At 37.0% G+C, this 19570-nt stretch overlaps 1 protein-coding gene across 1 annotated transcript; it reads left to right on the top strand.

Moving 5' to 3' along the window:
- Positions 1–3560: 3560 nt before the first annotated feature.
- LOC146735561 (uncharacterized) lies at positions 3561–11635 on the top strand. Its single transcript, XM_085506152.1, has 6 exons — positions 3561–3763; positions 7913–8040; positions 9557–9722; positions 10233–10412; positions 10528–10638; positions 11043–11635. The coding sequence occupies exons 1-6, from the start codon at positions 3590–3592 to the stop codon at positions 11217–11219; spliced, it is 936 nt and encodes a 311-aa protein (XP_085362278.1). The 5' UTR covers positions 3561–3589; the 3' UTR covers positions 11220–11635.
- The last annotated feature ends 7935 nt before the right edge of the window (positions 11636–19570 follow it).

Genomic DNA, 19570 nt, shown 5'->3' with positions numbered 1-19570 from the left:
AGTACAATTAAAATCGCCTCCCATGATTACTGGGTCATTATTTAGAGAACTGATGAATTGTTCAATTTTAGTGAAGCATTCCACACGCTCAGTGCCATTAATAGGTGCATAGACATTAATTATGTGAACAAGATTTTCATTAATTTGAACATGAGCGTGCAACACGTACCCAGGCATGATCTGAGATTGTGATAAAATATTCACAGTTGCTCCTGGCGAAAACAAAATAGCCACACCCGCCCGATTAACAGTGCCATGAGAAAAAATACCAAGGCCACGCCACACAAGTTTCCAATTTGAAATATTTTCATCGGAGACAAGAGAGTGTGTTTCTTGTAGCATATAAATATTACAGGGATGGTCACGCTTGAGATAATTGAAAACACTGTACCGTTTTAGGGCGTCCCGGCAACCATTGACATTGTAAGTTGCGCATGTAATTGTGTTTGCCATCATAACAAGGGAAATTAAAAATCAGCGATAAAGTTACCCGTTTTGATTTGCTGTTTAATTTTTTTAATGAGTCTGTGCATGCGAGATTTATCAGATGTGTTCAACTGCCTGGTATTGCGGTAGTTTATCAGATGTCGAACTAATATTTTAAGATTGGGGCAAAATTCAAAACACTTGTCTATAAATCTACGTGAGTGAAGTGTAGACACTAAAAAGGTTTTGATATTAGCGTTTGATATTGTTGATTCGCTGTTATCAGTACATGTTGAAACATTTGAAATGATAGACCCCTCATTCTCACTACATTCGCTGGCAGTTTCCTCCATATCATCAGCGGTTTTATTTTGTGACATAGGTGTGCTGAAAAGGTCTTGTGATTGATCAGTTAAACCACTTAAATCAATGGGGAGTTCGGATAGCGGCGAATCGCGCGGGGATCAACTGTGAACTCAAGTGAGGGAGATGATGGAAATGGGGCCGACTCCGTAAGCTTCGGCTGTGGCTTTGGAGTGCACACTGTTACATTGGTATATACGTGGGGAAAGGGTTTGTGGGGTGGAGGGGTGGGGGAGGCGATGGTGGTGCAATGGAAGGGGAAGGAGGGGTTCGTACCCTCTCTTCATCAATCGGACAATTTTGTTCAACAATTTCGATTGCATTTTCATCGTTACGCTTTTTAGAACTTGGTTCACATTTATTTTCGTCATTTAACTGGTCATTGTTTTGTTCTTCTTTATGAACTGGTGATCTAGAGCGCGTGCGATTTTTGCTCATATATTTGGATGAATCTGTATTCATTTCAGTTTCAATTTCAATGTTATATGTTGTACCATCGGTCTCATGATTGTTTATCTCAGTATCTGATGCTTGGGTGTTAATTATATCAGTTATGTCATCGTCTTTGTCGTGCAATGTGTCAGGGGAATTTAAATTAGTTATTACATTCACCTGTTGAGAGTCTGTTTGAGTGCTATTTTGGGCACTATTGTTTTCATCATTCATCATTTGCATATTCGTTGTTTGAGAGTTTGGGCAAGTTTTACGTGTATGTCCCTTCATGTTACATGAAAAGCACGTCAATTCGTCAGACGAAACGTAAATATTATATGTCTGACCTTGAAAAGTAATAGATAATAAACAGTTGATATTGAGATCTTTTAAATATACATAAACTTGGCGGCGAAAAGACTTTACATGTTTCAGTGCTGGTCTTTTGCACCCGAGTGGGATCGCTCGCACCGCGCTCATGACACGCCCGTATTTAGCTAAGGCATCTGTAATAAAATTGTCAGGTAAAAAAGGGGGAACATTTGATAGCACAATTTTTGTAGAGGGCCGGACAAGAGGTTCAACAGAAACATGGAGGTCTCCAATGTCAAGGCCAGCGGCAGAAACCATGTCGACCCATGTAACCTTATTTAAAAAGACAACAACCGATCGGTTCATACGGGATGCAGCCACAATATTACTGGCCCCGACTAAATCTGCAACCGACTTCACATAAGTTTCAACAGGAATGCCATCAATGTTATCACACCGTACCGCATGGTTTCTAGTAAGGTGACCTGTTGGTGTTGACGGTGGCCTTGTGTGAGCGGCAGCCATCTTGGTTGCCGACCACCTTGCCAAGGCAAAGGCAAAAACCTTCCAAAACCCACAATAATAACGAAAACAACAACTATAAATTACTCACGTAAAGGGTAGACACACTATATATACAGCTGTGTAGAAACGCGGGCGCACAACGAGCGCAAAAACGCAAAACAGGCAGAAAATCGGGGAGCGCTGAAAAGCACCGCGTTCACCCGATTGTATTATATTATATTATGCTTTTTGGTTCACGGGTAAAATAAAATAAAAGACGATCACGTAACAGTACAAAAACACCTTGGAAGCCCGTAGGCAGGCCGGTGACACCGGTTCGCACTTAAGGGGGTACCAACCCCCCTGCCAAATTCCAAGGGAAAATCAAAACATTTAAAACACAGAACAAGTAACATAAAACATATATGCGCTGCTGTAAGTGTGTGCAATGATAGCCCACCAAGAGAACAAAACTCTTGGCTATATTACGCAACTTGATTAATTAGATAGTTATGCAATACTTGCAGCGACTTCCAAGACGGTACCCGTATATAAACTATATATTTACATATATGTAATGAACAACAACCGCAGAGGCGAGTATACCACGCGATTGTGATCAGTTTCACGGCATAAACACACGAACGATAATGTATATGAAGTGTACTGGTGAACTGGAGTGAATTGTATTATTATCATATCAATTTGAATTTTAAGAAAATTATTGGAAACAAAAATAAATTTATAGCATACAAAATCATGTGCCACAGTAATACTGTGTTAAAATAAAAACTGTGAATGGGCCCTGTAACTAGCATACATCGATGTTAGATACACCGAGCGGTGGCACAAATTCGCACCAGTATTGTAGCGTTGCGCGTTTTTTTCTCGATTAGTTCTTGTTGGTGTAACGTTTGTATATTTAAAATAGTCGCAGCCGACCTTACTTAAAAAGTAAACACAAATGTTTCGCCGTTTGGTGGAAGTTTGTGTCCGGTTACTTCAGTACATCTCCTTTGACTCTTTCCGTCGGAATACCTACATTGGTTGCTGACTGTGTCAGCTACAGTGATTGTACATTGATTTACTGTGACTTAAAAATCATGTATCATATCTTCTATATGATTCTGTGGCATTGGAATTACCCACAATGAACAAATATGGGCATGTAATTTATTAATTGTTCAAGTAGGTTTGGTACTGACATCATGTCTTACATAACAAAATAATACATTGTCTGCTGATAGAACTGGGATGAATTGCGAAATTCTCATCACTCGCTAGATAAGAATGTCGTTGAAGTGACGTATCACAGCTTCTATTTGCATTCACAAGCCACTCAGCTTAGAGCGTTCTCGATGAGCATCGTTGTGCACAGTATTGCAATAGTTTCAGTGACGTCATCCACGTAATATTTTTGATTTCTGTGATGCAAATGAGCAGAGTTTTATTTTTACACAAGGCGTATGTATACACCGTTTGATATGCGGTGCTGGTAGGCAATATTTGATTTGCAAGGTACACGTTGTTCTCTCTAGTTGGGCACCGATATATGGAACAACTCTTCAGAATGGATCCCTCTAAAATCATCGATTTCGCGCCTTGCAGCGTTTCCCGAGAAAACATTGATGAATGTCATCTTAAATCTTTAGCTCTGTTCCTATACGATGCGCTGTCGACAGATGGAATTGCTATTCTGAAGAATCACGGTATTGAAACAGATAAGGTATCTATACAACATTTATTATAAGTGTTGCTAAATCAGCTCAGTTTTCAAAGGCGAAGTTGTATTTTCCTTGTTAATGCACGAAACTAGTGTCGAGACATGCCGTTACAAAACAAAATAAACAGACAGACCAGAAAAAATACCAATCCATATGTTGGTTTTCTAAATAATTTCAACACGTCACTTAACTATAGTCGGATTTTATCATGGCATGACATTTTTGATTATTTCCGTACACGCATGTTTATAGTACTGTTGCATCGCTGGTTTTAGATGTGATTTTATAATAACATATATATATATATATCTGTTCTATTTTTATAAAACAACCTTCCCAAATATAAGAAATTCTCAAATTTAAAAATATAAGAGGTAGTCACTAAACCATGTACTTTCACACTCAAGCAAGAGAATAGACATTTTGGTGAACTAGCCTTGCACTGTGAGTGTTTTATTGTTTACACTCTGTAAAATACCAGTTTTTTCACAAATAAATAAAATTTAAAAAAAAAAAAGAACTGCAGACCACACTTCATTATATTTTTGAGTGGGCCAGCCATGTTTCCACATACAAAAATACACATAATATTTCTATTTAATTTATTTTATTTACAAAAAAATATTTTAGAAGCATAACAATACAACGACTAGATTTGGTGTCACAGTTTCCTCCCAATTCATACTGGAATATTGCCAGCAATAATTAATAAAGCTTGTTCAGAAAACCATTTATTCCCGACATCATATTCAATGGCTAGTTCTCAGGATCTACAACAGTAAATAAATAAACAGAAATCATTTTGATGCGTGGTTTTTAGACGACACTGCCATATCGCACAGATATTCAACACCGCCATATCGAATTTGGATTTGGACCATTCCATTTCAAGCTGCAGGGTGTCTAAACAATGACTCAACAAATAATAAACACATCTTCCACCCACCACACAAATTTTAGCCACAATTGAACAACCAAGAAAGCAACAAATATCAGACTGCATCTTGAAAACAACGAGATACCACATTACAACCAGTCATTACAAACATATAATCCTCCACCCCTCCCAGTACAGCCACTCCCAGTACAGCCACAACAATGGGATACAACTCAAGGAATGCCATTGACCAATCATCTCGTTGCTCTATCATCAACTGTGAAGGCCAAACCTCACAGTGTCCCTGGAAATAACCTCCAAACCCTTTAGTTGATGAGGCATCTGTGAAAATATGGAGGTCAGAAGCACTAATTATGTCACTGTTCAGAAATAAGTGGATACCATTCCAAGATTCCAAAAATAGCCCTCACATACGCAACTCTAAACGGCAAGCTTTATTCAATGTGACGTGGTGATGTAACTTAGATACAGAGGAAGCTAGTCTCAGCATGTAAGTGATGAATGATCTTCCTGGCAGGATCACCCTAGCCGCGAAGTTAAGATGACCCAGCAAAGAAAGTAATTGTCGTTTGGTGATTGTTTTCTGTGAAGGAAATTCAGAAATCTTAGCAATACTTCTGATTTTCTTGTTATCTGGTAGGTAGGCAAGCATGTCCTTAGAATTAATCATGAGTCCTAAATACTCAATTTCTTGTACTGGCCCGAGAGTCTTGTGCATTGCCAAGGGAATGTTTATCGATTTGAAAATCATTGTCATTATAGCCATCGAACGAGCAGCAGTCTCTTCCAACTTGTCCACAGTAAGAAAGTCATCTAGCAAATGTAGGATAAATTTCACTTGAAATCGGTGCTCTGCTATTCAACAGATAGCTTGTGACAATGTATCAAAAATTTTCGGACTTGATCTGGCCCCGAATACCAAACGGACGAAAAAATAATAACTATTTTTTGTTCCATTTAACACCATGTAAGTGCCATACTGATGGGTGTAGAGGTAACTGCTTGAAGGCATCAGCGATATCGAATTTGCACATGAATGCATTGCCATCTAATCGTTTAACTTCTTCAAAGGCATCATCAATTCTGATGTATGACATAGAATACGTGTCCTTGTCAATGAGCTCATTAAGACTTGTGGTTTATCACGTGGTGCAGACATGTCAACAATCAGTCGCAGTTTCTTGGAATATTTGCCCTCAACCAGACCCAAAGGATTAATCCGGTAAACTGGAAATGGAGGTGAATCAAAAGGACCAATTACATATCCTTTGTCTAACTCAGTCTGCAATAAACGTGTAACAGGTTCCGGATTTCTCTGAGCAGACAAATTGTTCAAGCTTTCATAGGAAACAGTTGGTGCGTCCTCAATGCCAGTCTTAAAGCCATGACGAAGGCCTGAACATAATTGGCTGACAAAGTCTGAATCTGGGTGATTGGTCAAATATTCTTCCAATAAATCAACTTTAACCGGTGTGCTAGGTGTAGGCAGTCACTGAGTGGTACCAGGATTAACAGCAATGGATTTAGGAGCCCTGGCTGCATTGAATGACCTGGGGCAACTATATACTGGGTGGCTGGATTTGCATGAAGTACAGGCATGCAAAAAAGGGCATGGATATCTAGAACACCCTTTACCGTCGGTATTATAGTTATTACACACTTCTTTACCATTTAAATAAGTCTTGGGGCGTCCTCTAACGTCGACAGTTGAATTAGCCTGTTGTTGGTTGGGTGTAAAGAATTGCTTACATGGACAAAAATCTGACGAATGAATTGTACTACCACAAATTGAGCACGCATTAGCTTTACGTCCGGCGGTGAGGCGCATAACAATATCCGCATCTCGGATCGACCAGTCAATTTTGATGTTTCTTTGAAGTAACCAAGCTGTTGCACGAGTGGCAAATTCGACATGGTACTCATATAATAGGCTACCCCAGAAGCTAATGGCCATGTCCGTTATGTGGTCTCGGTAACAGTCTAGTTCTTCACGTCTATGTGGGAAAACTCCACATATAATGGATTTATATCTGCCAATCGCAACCAAGAACTCGTTATGAGTTAACACTTTGTTGAGTCGGGGATCGAGATTACCCTTTAGTCGTATTTCATTTCCCATGGCGTCCAAAATAGAACGACTCTCTATACTTTCATGTGCGGGTATCAGTAACGTTGCTAGGTTGACATATTTACATTGGGTTATATTGTTCCTCATAGCATCAGTAACTGCAAACATTCTTGGCAGGTCGTGTGACGCAATCCCAAATCTCCTCCTCGCAGGTGGTGTAAAATCTGAGGCGTAAGGAGGTCCATAAACAGGCGTGCTTGAAGGCCCACGATCAGTGTGAATAAGATCGACCCCACACGATGGGGCGGCTGCCATGTTGTTTACCGCCAGCCTGGTATCCGATGATTGATTTGAGTTGCGACAGCGTGCTAGTTGAAATAAATCCATTTCGCCTGGAAATAAATTGTCCGTGTTGAAAGTCGTAGATCTTCTGTTTACACCAGTTGATTCCTGCTCAGGCAGAGTTGGGGGTTCGGGATCTGAATCTAATTCTGTCGCAGCATTCGTCACGCTAATGTTGGCAGCGTATGGGCCTCTTTGTTGCTGGCTATTTAGCTTATACAAGTTGATCGCTTCTTTCTTGCTCATGGTAGTCGGTAAGAGTGTGCCAATGTCCTGAAGTTTTTGTCGAATTTGACGTACTGTCCAATTTTTGGGGTTTGTGGTGCCCAAGGCTCGCAAATTTGATGTTCTCGACGTTGATGCGTTGATTCCGTCGTTAGTTGTCGTTGATGAAATCATCCGGCCACGGCCTCTGATATTTCTTCCCCGTCTCCGAGGAGCGTTTTCATCTCTGACTGGACTTGGTATTGGCGAAGGAGCACGGCGTTTCCCGCCTCGACTCCTGCCTCTATCAGTGGTAGAACTTTCCATTTCAGAAGCGAAAAGTATATAATATTCAAGAGTCAAATAGACTGCTTCAAGCACGTGTACAGCTTGCAGAAACTGATGACGTAGCAACATAAAGACGCTCATGAATATGCAAATAGTTGTGTCAATAAATATTGTCTAATATAAACATTAGACTCCCATTGGCACAGCTACCATTATCTGTACTCTATATCAAATACACAATGTGTAACTCCTGTAGACGAGCATCTTATCATTCGTAACAGTTCCTAAATCAAATGTTTTTTTAATGCGACCACATCATTATTATTCCTTTTCATATATATATATATTCAGTTTAGACAAACATTTCGAGCGGCATGTGAGTTTTACCAACTCCCGACTGAGAAGAAGGTGCCGTGTGCAATGCTGGAAGAGAGTATTATCGCCTTTGGTTACATTCCGGTAGACCATGATATTAAAAAGTAAGTGATTATTTTATAATAACATACTAATAAAAAACACAACTGTCGGCATTTTTCCTAGAGGGTCGGCAAGGTGTATTTTCGTAAGCTGTAATAAATTGTTTTTATTTTCGTAATAATGTAATTTAAATAAATTAATCGTAGACAGGGTTTAAAATGTAATCAGCTATTTAATTCGTCCCTAATTTGCACAAATATCTTATTTTTTGTAAGCGTATAAAGCATTTACAACATCAAATGTCGTAATACGTACGCAATTTCCAAATTTGATTCTTCAACACCACTTATCAAATATATTATAAAAATGTTAAATGTAATTAGGAAATTGCTTTATCTGTAAAGGGTAAAAATCTATTTTTTACTGTAAATGGAACTTTTTATTTATATTCCCTGTAAAAACGTAAATTGCTTTTTTTCCCTGTAACCTGTAAAATTTAACCCCCTAGCCCCCTCTTCCTAGTAATTGCAATGGACAGGATCAACTGATCAGATCACAAAAAAAAAACTGTCAGATGTTCTGTGTGACAGAAAGTTTGTTTGCTCGAACGATTGTGGGGTTTGGATGTTATTTTCAAAAAGGAGGTGGCGCAAACTAAAACCAAATTTTGACAAGTGAATCCAATAAAAATACACCGCATCACAAGTGAAACTAATTTATATACCTCAATTTGTCTGGGTGGGGCCATACGATTGTAACCACAGCATTCCGCTCGTTAATTTATTAACCGCTTTTATTTCATTCATATGGAAATCTTGATAAACGTGAGCTAGCTCAACGAATATGTTGACCGAATGTGCAGCATTGTAATTCTTTGTGACATGGTGACTTTCATTGAATGTGTAATACCGCCGACATCAAAGAATAAACTTGCTTTCAAAAGACATCGATCATCGGCATCGGCATCCAGAGTTTCGGTTCATAAGATTCGCATATCATTGAATAACATATTAAAATGTGCTTATCATCAGTGAAAATACTGGTCCGTCACGTGCGCTATCTCTATTTTCGAGTCGCGATTCTGATACCATTCCCCGTTGTCTGCAAGAGAAAAGGCCAATGTAATAAAAAAAATGATTCATTATAAATACTAAAATCACAGAATGTTGAAGGGTAATTATTATAAGTGTCAATTCACCTTCAACGCATGATCGAAAGAAGATCTTGATTCGATTTTGGTTTGGCACTAGGAAACCAACAAGACCCAGTGAAAACGTTTTATTTTAGTACTATTGGCCGACCATGCATGCCAAATTTAAGACATACTGTCAATCATGTGATGTCCTTAGTCGAGTATGAAGTGTCACCCATTGTGCAAAATGTCATTGGTCAAGTAATGCTATATTTAAGTTGATTATTCTGTATTTGACATACTAATTCACTTATTTGAGAATCACATTGTATCAGGCTGTGTATAAAATTAGCAAAATGTCTATCGTTCTTATGAGAATTTGTTCGTTTATTTTCCCTACAAATCCAATTATATTGAAATATTTGAATTGATTTATACACATGCAGATCAGACGTATTCCAATCTACCAGAGAACTGTTTCGTTATCACCCAACCATTGAAAGTGAAATTTTATTGGATGACTTCAAGGATGCTAACAAATCGCTGTTTAATGACATGACAGATCTGTTCAAGCAGACACTGAAGCCGTTGGCATTAGCCCTAAACGTTGATGTAAGTTGATAATGTCTCTGATTTTAATTGCTTTGTGATGGATATGGAATCAACTAGCTTATTCAATCTATTTATGGTTTAATTGAATCCTGTGTGACGATAATAACAAAGGTTCATGATTATACATACTTCATATGAAAATATTTTTTAATAATCCTTGCTGTGCACGTTTTTAGCTTAGGAGCTAAATAAAAAGTACTGGAAAATCAATTTTTGGGTTCATTTAGTTTATCTTTTTGGACTGAGCAGACCTCAAAACGTGATGATACGCCTAGTAACTCAGTATATATTATTTATGTACAACATATTATTTTTAATGCGAATACCCTTACTGTTTAAATAATAACTGTAGTGTATCTGTGGTAAAGCATAGAACTGGGGTTCATAACACATACTCGGGTGGTTGACAAATTTTAATTAGAATCATTTTTGTGTGCTTTAGTTATAGTTCTCCGAAATTATGGTGAGTAAAACAATTGAATGTCGTCAAAAAACATTTTCTCATTAAAGGAAAAGGATCTTACTGAAAAATTCAAACACGTGGGAAAATCTGAGAATCACACCCAATTGTTGCATAATTGGTATCCAACATCAGACAAGAAAGATGATAATGATCCTGTAAAATTAGGGGTTCACTATGATTCCGGTATGATCACATTTCTCGTTACCTCAGATGAGCCAGGTTTGCAGGTATGGAGTGAATGTACACATCTATTAAAACTTTAAACACTTTTAGTTTTCAAAATTGACGTAATTTTCAAATATACATAGTGAATTACAAACTTTTAATTTTTTACATCGCAAGTTCCAAGATAAATCCGGTGAGTGGGTGGATGTGCCACTTACAAAAGACGGTATAATAATGATAATTGGAAAGCAAATGGAAATGTGGTCAGAGGATAGATTGAAAGCCGCGGTAAGTAAACATTGTGTTCAGAGGTCATGTATTTATAATTTCGGTTATAGTTCGTACACTATACCGCTATTTCAAATGAAAGACATCCGCTATATAATATCAAAGAAACTATTTGTTTGTTTGGTTGAGCGTTGACTATGGAAGTATTGGTAGCAAGTAGTCATAGAAAGTATTCAGAGGGATACAAATGAAAAGGGTGTCCTATGCTTATCTTCATTAACCCGATTTGTGAAAATGGATATAGAATACTTTAAGTAGCAAGTATGAATCGTATATTATATTATATATAATAAATTGTTAACAATTTGTATATCTCCAGGTGATTTTACAAAAGTAATATTGTATTGTAAAGTATAATACATCGTCAAAGTAGTCAATGTTTTTTTTTTAAATTAATTTGACAGATACACCGCGTGGTTCTACCTGCAAACCAGCCGACCCACCGTCAGTCATGTGGCTTCTTCGTTTATGCTGACAGTAATGAGATCATACAAGGTATCTATGGAGGTGACAAGTACACGTCTTTTTGCAGTACCCAACTCCGCATAGACGTAGCAAAGGCACGCTACAAAATCGCGTAAACATTCATGTCATCTTAATGTATATACTTCCTACATTAATGATTAGCATATAATTGCGCTGTATAACAATCACTGGCTGGTGGTGGTGTATTGATTACAAAACAAATAATTGCTATAGTGGAGGTCAATATTCGGTTTTAATGACCCAAAGATAAAATTATTGGCCAAGGTTCAGCAAAATCTTTGCTATCGATGAAATATTGACAAATACCGATATTATACCGAATGTTCAACAGAACATATTTACCTTTTTGAAATAGTCATTTATTTATTTGTATTTTTTTACAAAACACATGAGCAATATCACGTAATCGTATTCTGACCAATCGGAGTGGCAAACTGAAGTCATGCAACATATTTACACGAGATAAGATAAGATAAGATAAGATAAGATAAGATAAGATAAGATAAGATAAGTTAAGATAAGATAAGATAAGATAAGATAAGATAAGATAAGATAAGATAAGATAAGATAAGATAAGATAAGATAAGATAAGATAAGATAAGATAAGATAAGATAATCCTTTATTACAACCATATTAAAAGAAATTCAATTTAGGTGAATACAAATGTAAGGTATAACAAACTATTCTAAAACCATACTTATCATAAAGATACAGTAAAGAAATATTGCTGATACGTGAAGGTAGAAACTAAAATATTACATTTCCATGAATTTTTGTTTAACATTGATAGTATTGTTTTCTTGTCGTATATGCTGTTTATATGTATTTAATTAGTTCTTTTATGAATGGTCTGTTCTCAGCATTTAAAATGTGAACAAGTTTTTCTGTATTATATTATATATATTGCATGAATAGATTAGTATTTGCTTGGCAATATGTGTATTAATGGACATGCTTAATAATTATCATATTTGAATAAATAGTTCTTATGCACGTACATGGTTTCTCCATTTGTTTGCTGTGTTTATTCCCCTGAAATGCATGATGGTGATATAATAATATGCTTTGTTAATCTAAACGTGGAATTGAATTGAATTTATCCAGTGCTAGATTGTTTGCTGTACTCAACAGCAACCAATAGCTTCGCAGATTCTCCTTAGTATTGTCGATATTCATTAACGGGTGCATTGTAGGCGAGAAATGTAAAAGCCGAGTTATACATTGGTTATTAATATGACAACTGATCGAGCAACGCACGAGGCAACGCGAAGCTTGCATACGGTATTATTATTTACACGAGGCAACTGAAAGCATGACTCGTCGCCTGAACCACCCCTGTTGTGCATGTTTCCCATTCCTTGTGTTGTCAGTTGCCAAACTCCAGGCGCATATTGACTCTTGGTTTTATAATAACAGTAATTAAGTTATTCTGATGAGCGTTTCAACTGATTTCAAATGAATTACTACAAAATAAAGTCTATATTTTTCGAATAATACAGCTGTGAAATTTTCAGGATGTCTTCTTATTTAGAAAAAGGTGAATGAATTCAATATGACGCTGTGGGGGATCATTATTGAAACTTCAATTTTGGTATTGGTGATTTAGAACGCTCAAATAACGAAATGGTGTTCTATGCACAATTTTAACTGTGTCCTGTGTTCCGACGACAGTCTTTGTTTCTTGTCTGGATCTGTATGATCCGTCACGACAAGAAACTATAAGAGTTTTTTATACCATTGATCAGTAGCATTTAGATATCTAACAAGATATTCACAGAGTAACCCAGCATGCAGTCAGCCCTAAAAAAACAGTCAATGAACATATAGATCACTGTAACCTGGTTGATGCCTATTCTCTTGAAGAAGGATAAAATGATAATTGACAGGTAATAGATTCTTGGAATGTCCTATTTGCGCGGAACATATCAGTGAGCAGGTCACCAACTTGCATGCAATTAATCAAAGACAGACTGGGTGGTTGGCTATAGGTAACTTACCAAGTAAATAAGGCTGGGAAAAATACCTTGGAAACTAAAAAAGGGTTAAAAACGAAAGAGCATTTAAAGAAAATAAGAAAGGTAACCTTGTGAGTTAATGAACTTTCATTGTTAAAAAAAAAACTCGTTTGTCAATTGGGTATTTAATAAATGATATGGCTTTAACTTTACGTAAAATAAGCATTCAAAAAATAATTAAAGGTTTGGTTTTCGTTGGGGAGCTATCAACATGCACTATTTTACTTTCTTTCATAGCAGTGTCCGTTTGATTTTTTGCGCAGCCAATGGCCAGGCTTCTGCGCCATTTTTTGTATTTTTATTGCCTATTGTTTTTTGTCGCTTGTCACTAATCGTTTTTATGTAACATGTCATTTTCTTTGTTTCGAGTTTTTTCAGTAGCTGTACGTATTCGTCAACAAAAATATCTACTATGGCTGGGGATTTCAAAATAGTATCAGTGAATGTGCCAGGTCTAATGGACTATGTTAAAAGAAGGGACGTATTTGATTGGCTGAGGGTTAAAAATGTGTCGGTTATTTGTTTACAGGAGACCCATTGCACTGACAAGGATGTTTCCAGGTGGCGGTTAGAATGGGGGCTCCTGCTTTCTTTTGTATGGGTTCCAGTAACAGCAAAGGTGTTACCAATTTATTCAATAATGATTTTCAATATATTCTACATAAACAAAAGTTGTCATATGATGGCAGATATGTTTTACTCGATCGTACGATTCATGAGAAGCGCTTCACATTGGTTTGTTTTTACGGGACAAATGCAGACTTTTTCCACAATATAAAAATGGACGTGTTAGATTTTGGTGATGACTCAAATAATTGGGTTGGTGAATGGAAAACAGTCGTGAATTTCAATTTAGATACTGGTTAGTGTATTGATATTTGGCGTACGCTTCACAATCAATGGGGGGGGGGGATACGTGGTTTAGACATCGTCCTTTATTTTCTTGTTACATCTGATCTGGCTGATATGACTGTAGCTGCAGACATCAGTGCTGGATATAAGACTGATCACTCCCTAATTTCATTAAACTCCAAATTTCTCAATTCTGTCCGAGGTAAAGCTTTCTGGAAATTCAATGTATCTCTTTTGAAAGACGAACAATATACCAGCCTTGTTAAAAGAATTATTTACGAAACCATTTTTGAGTATAAAATCGACACCCCAGCTGCCACTAATACGTTCAGTATTTCTCATCAGCTGTTTTGGGAGACTTTAAAAATGACAATTCGCGGTGCCACAATGTCTTATTCGGTATTATGGTAATGAAAATTGAAAATTTAGAAAAAGACTATAGGTTAGCCCCTTCTGTTGATGAATGAACTGAAGAAAAGTAAACGTAGATTAGCTGAGATCAGAGAAAGATATATGGAGGGAGCGAGAATTCGTTCTCGTTCTCGCTGGTCGGCGGAAGGTGAACAACCATCAAAGTACTTAGACTTCATAAAACAATAGGTAAATTAAATATCAATGGTTCAGTTATAACCAATACAATTTTAGACAAAAAAGCAGTTTTATTCTAATCTATACAGCGTTTACTGTTTATTATCTCCTGACAGCACTCAGCCAAAGCTTACTTATACTCAACGTTTAACAATGGGAGGGTTGATTACAATGACCGAGTGTACAGCAGTGCTTACAAATATGGAAAATAATAAAAGTCCGGGGTTGGACGGTTTTAGTGCCGAGTTTTATAAGTTTTTTTGTCTGACTTTAGGCAGTTTGTTTTAAATTCATTAAACGAAGCATGTTCTTCGGGGTCATTGTCAGAAACACAAGGCCGTGGTATAGTTACTTGCATCCCAAAATCTGATAAAGATATATATTTCTTAAACAACTGCCGCCCTATCTCACTGTTAAATACAGAGTATAAAATTGCAACGGGTGTTTTGGCAGGTAGAATGAGGAAAGTGTTGCCTAGTATTGTTCATAGTGATCAAAAGGGTTTTCTAAAAGGTCGGAACAGTGGTGAAAATACGCGTTTAGTTTTCGATGCATTGCGTGGGCTCATTGTAAAAAACATTCCGGGCATGCTTTTTCGGCTTGATTTTACAATAGCGTTTGATACGCTTTCTTGAAATTTTATTGACAAAACGCTAGATTTTCTAAACTTTTGGGAACCATTCAGAAAGTGGGTTGAACTATTTTATTCCAGTGCCTCAAATTACGTAATTAACAATGGTCAAAAAAGAAAAAAAAAGTGTTACATTCCTCTCAATTTAGTGAATCATGCTTATTTGAATCCGTAACATAATAGGCCAATTATATCACTCCTTGATAGATTAAAACAGTCATCCATTATGAGAGAAAACATGATTCCCAACAAATGCTAGAAGGCGTTATATAGCCATATATTTATGTTATTTTACAATACTGAAACAGATATATATATATTACTTGTTTTTGATAACCAACAACTGAGTGGCTCACAAACAATTTTATCGAAGGCCCATATGTGTTTTGGAGCACTGATCTTTACTACTATGTGAAAAGAATTGCTTTTTGATTTCTGTTCATTGTTGTATGGTCAAAATGGTTTCACGTTCTGACTTACAAAATTCACTTTAATTAACAATGTTTTATGAAATTTCAGTCAGCATCCTTTATGTTATGTTTTTGTCATATTACCTCAAAGCTTGCAAATGGAAGTGTTCATAGTATCATGGAAAGACACGGTGTGCATTGTGATAACTGTCATAAAGGTGATTGACAGGTCATACTTCTTTTCAGCTCTGGAAGGTCAGTTGTAATCTGCCAGGTGTGCTGTTATTTGAATAACTAAGAATGTTTATGATCAACTGAGTTGCCTACGTGACACAGCTGCTAGCAAGATCACATTATGATTGGATCATGTGGACACTGAATCAGGCCTATAATTTGGTCAGATTCAGGACAGTTGGGGTCCATCATTTCAACTTGGTATCCAGTGTTTGCTGCTACGATATTGTGTGACAAGTAATACAGGCTGCAACCATCATTCTGTGCGACTTGTATGGACTGCTCTGCAATCTCCTGCTTCCAGCGGTGCCCTCCAGAATACCAGCATTCCTCTGCAAGTAAGACTCCTGTATTTCATCGTTGTTGTGTGAAGGAACCATTGGCTGTCGTCAATTAATACATCCTGGAACTGTGAGTTATCACCAATGCACACTTCCCTAAGCAATCCCCTATTTTAGTGACTTTATTCATTGTATTTTTTTGTGCTGTATTCCTTGTACTTATTTAAGAGGTATTAAAGCTAGGAGCTTTAACTCGATATTTTGGTGTGTTTGTATTTCATTTCCAGTACTATCGTCTTGTCTACCCCATTCTAGCAGTGAAAGAACCCCCTGTCCAGTGTGAGTTCTGTGGGTGGCCCTCTCAGTTGCAATAAGCAGGCCTTACATTGTGACACACTTTATGTATACGATAAGGTCTATACATTTTTATTCTATGATTTATTTACTAAATGTTCTTTTTTATTATTCGTCACGATTGTATACGTTTTATTATTGTTATTTTGATTATGGATTTAAATCTAGCTTCTTCTGTATCACCAAATAGCGTTGTACTAACAATTGAATATTAAGGTAGCGAGATAGTTTTTTGGCATGGAAAATGTAAACATCTATAATCGGAGTAAATTTTACAAGAACCTATACAATCTATATATGTTTGGAAAGCCCTTGACTTGTACTTTTCTATTATTAATAGTTTGTAAACATTGTGTTTGTTTTAGCGTCACGTGATTCTGAAAATCGGCGCGGCTGATAATTAACTAACGTGAATACATTTTTAAATGTCAGCTCTACGGTCATACATGCGGCCAAACACTTTACACTGTTTTGAAGCAAAGGTCATGAAGTTTAAATCCGTATTTCTATTTTTTAAATTAAGTTTTTTTTTCCTATCCGAAAATGGAAAATTTCAAGCACGTTTGTTGGTGTTGAAGTTAGTGTATACCGGTGGTTTGCGCGAAGTTTGTGAAAATACGCGATAGAATTTCGCAAAAATGTAAATACGGATACGAAGCCAACATATTCGAGAGTACGGAAAGCCAAACGGCGACATCGTAGCGCTACTCACTGAAACGCCATTTAAAATTAGGTCAACGGCAATTGCCAGAAATCGAACACCGAGAAATCGGCACTTTTATGATTTTAAACTTCAATCAAGGTTAACTCCCGTTTTAGCAGCAACAATTGTATAGGTTGGCAGTAAATAAATTACCTTGAAGGTTGTTTTTCAGAAAAAATCATGATTCGACATTTATGTCTGTGAAAAAACTGTATTTTTACCGTTTTCTTTCACGCTATGGAGTTTTGACACGGTCTGTGCTGATAACGAACGGTGACGTCATTCATTACAGCTGGGATTATGCAAAGTGGGCGGTTCTGTTTGCAGGTAGCAAACTACACAAATACTACACTGGGCAGTTGAAGTGTTTGTCAACATAGCGTATTTATGTTTGGGCTGTTTTATTTGCAAACTTATTTTCTTGAGTATTCCACAAGTTTCAAAGTCTTTTAGAGACACAAGAACACTTTCCGACAATAATTATCAGACTCCCGCGAGCAAACTTGCGCAGATTACGGTAGAATAAGAAAATGGAATGACGGCTGTGGGGTAAGTTTTTTTTATGTGTGGAATTGGAAGAAATGCAGAGTAAATTTTCAACACGAAAATATTGTAAATCATCATCCGACGAGACCGTTTTTGTTGGACTTGTTATTTTCGGGAGGGACCTTTTGTAGTGTTCGTGCAAGTTTAGTTTTCATTTTACCTGAATAAGCCTAAAGCGATTTTCAGACAAATTCGAAGGAAACTCTGCCCCTCCTTACCAAAGTGTTCGTCTTACAGCACATTTACATGCACTCTTTTTGCAGGTACGTCGGACTTTGGTTTGATTTTATTTTAAGATAGTAACAACCACCATCAGCTAAATTCAAGTCCATTATGTTCGCAAATAATTGTGCTGCATCAAGTTTTAAACTTGCCACTTTATCGTGAAGATTCTGGCGATCTCGGCAAAAGAAGCTACCGTAGTGTGGCTCCCCAAGAGCAAGTATATTGCGGATAACTCTTTTTTTCTCATGATGATAACAGTGATCAATCACTGTCAACAGACTGTAATATTTGTTTCAATTGACGACTCTTTCAACGTAATTCGACCAATGAAAATGCAGTGTTCTAAAATATTGACAGACACTAAACAACCCCACGTGGTTTCTTGTTATGGCTATGACGGGGCTTCAAAGTGTCTTTTTGTCGTCTTTTTGTTGCTTTAACCGGACTTCTCTGATCTGTTTATAATTCACACTTACGCATTGAATACGTCGTACTATCTTGGGAAACATCCTTTACCATTGTGAGTACCGCCGTTGAGGAAACGAAAACTGCTGTGGATGACGGTGGAGTCAATGAAAGTAAATTACTGAACAGCAAACTTCAAGAGGTGTTAGCTGGGGAAGCTAACTGTGGAGAAGAAGATGACGAATTTGACTTTTTAGACGAAGACAGTTTGAAGGTGAAGATATCACAGATGCCCTTCAAGTATTTGTGAATGACGCTGACGAATCCGACGTTGGGGGCTTTTAGTTTTACAGCCAAAACAAAGTCAGCTTGGACTTTCAGTTGCGAGACGTGACCCCCCAAAAAACGCAGAGAGTGATACATTTCGAAGACAAAAATACAAAACAATCGCAATCAAAGACGCCGACCACGCGCGTTAGAAATAAATAAAACACGCTGTTTCACTGGCTTCTTTCACTCACGCAATATAAGTATGCTATTTCCAAACGCTTATATTGATCACTGTAAAAGTGGATATATTCAAACCAGCCATCAAATTAAAAATTCGGATCTCGTTGAATGTCAATCAACACGGAACTCGGTAAGGGTCAAGGCCCCTGATCTGATCCTAAAAAAGCATATAATGTATCAAACAGAAATAAAAAAAAATAAAAAATCTCCAACTGTGACATTGTACTTTTATTTTGACAACAGATTTATTAAAATAACATTTAGAACATAAATTTGTCTTCCCAAAATAATTAAAAAAAAATCTTAAAAAATACCAAACTGCCATTAAACGGCCCGGGCGAATTTATGGCAAAATCCGGTAACATGTGATACACTCATGTACTATTTTGTTTATACAAAATTTGTTGTGTTTCGAAAGTGTACAGCTTCCTCCTCTTGAAACGAAGCAGTGCACACATCTTATCAGCTGTGTGTAAACTAGAAACAGATATCTTATCAGTTGTTTGTAAATAGCTTAGCCCCAGTTCAGTTATGTTTGTTAACCATGAATATTAGTGAGAAGCACTCATGGGGTGTACACTGGATAAACAAAAAACTTGGGTATTTGTTTGCACACAAGGAAAAAAACAGTTTACTTGTACAAGATATTATTTTATCAATAAAATAAATACACTAATGTATGTGGCATGCC

This window comes from Saccoglossus kowalevskii, chromosome 12 (genome assembly GCF_978046115.1).
Source record: "Saccoglossus kowalevskii chromosome 12, keSacKowa6.1, whole genome shotgun sequence".
Lineage (NCBI taxonomy): Eukaryota > Metazoa > Hemichordata > Enteropneusta > Harrimaniidae > Saccoglossus > Saccoglossus kowalevskii.
This window is presented reverse-complemented; position numbering and strand designations above follow the sequence as displayed.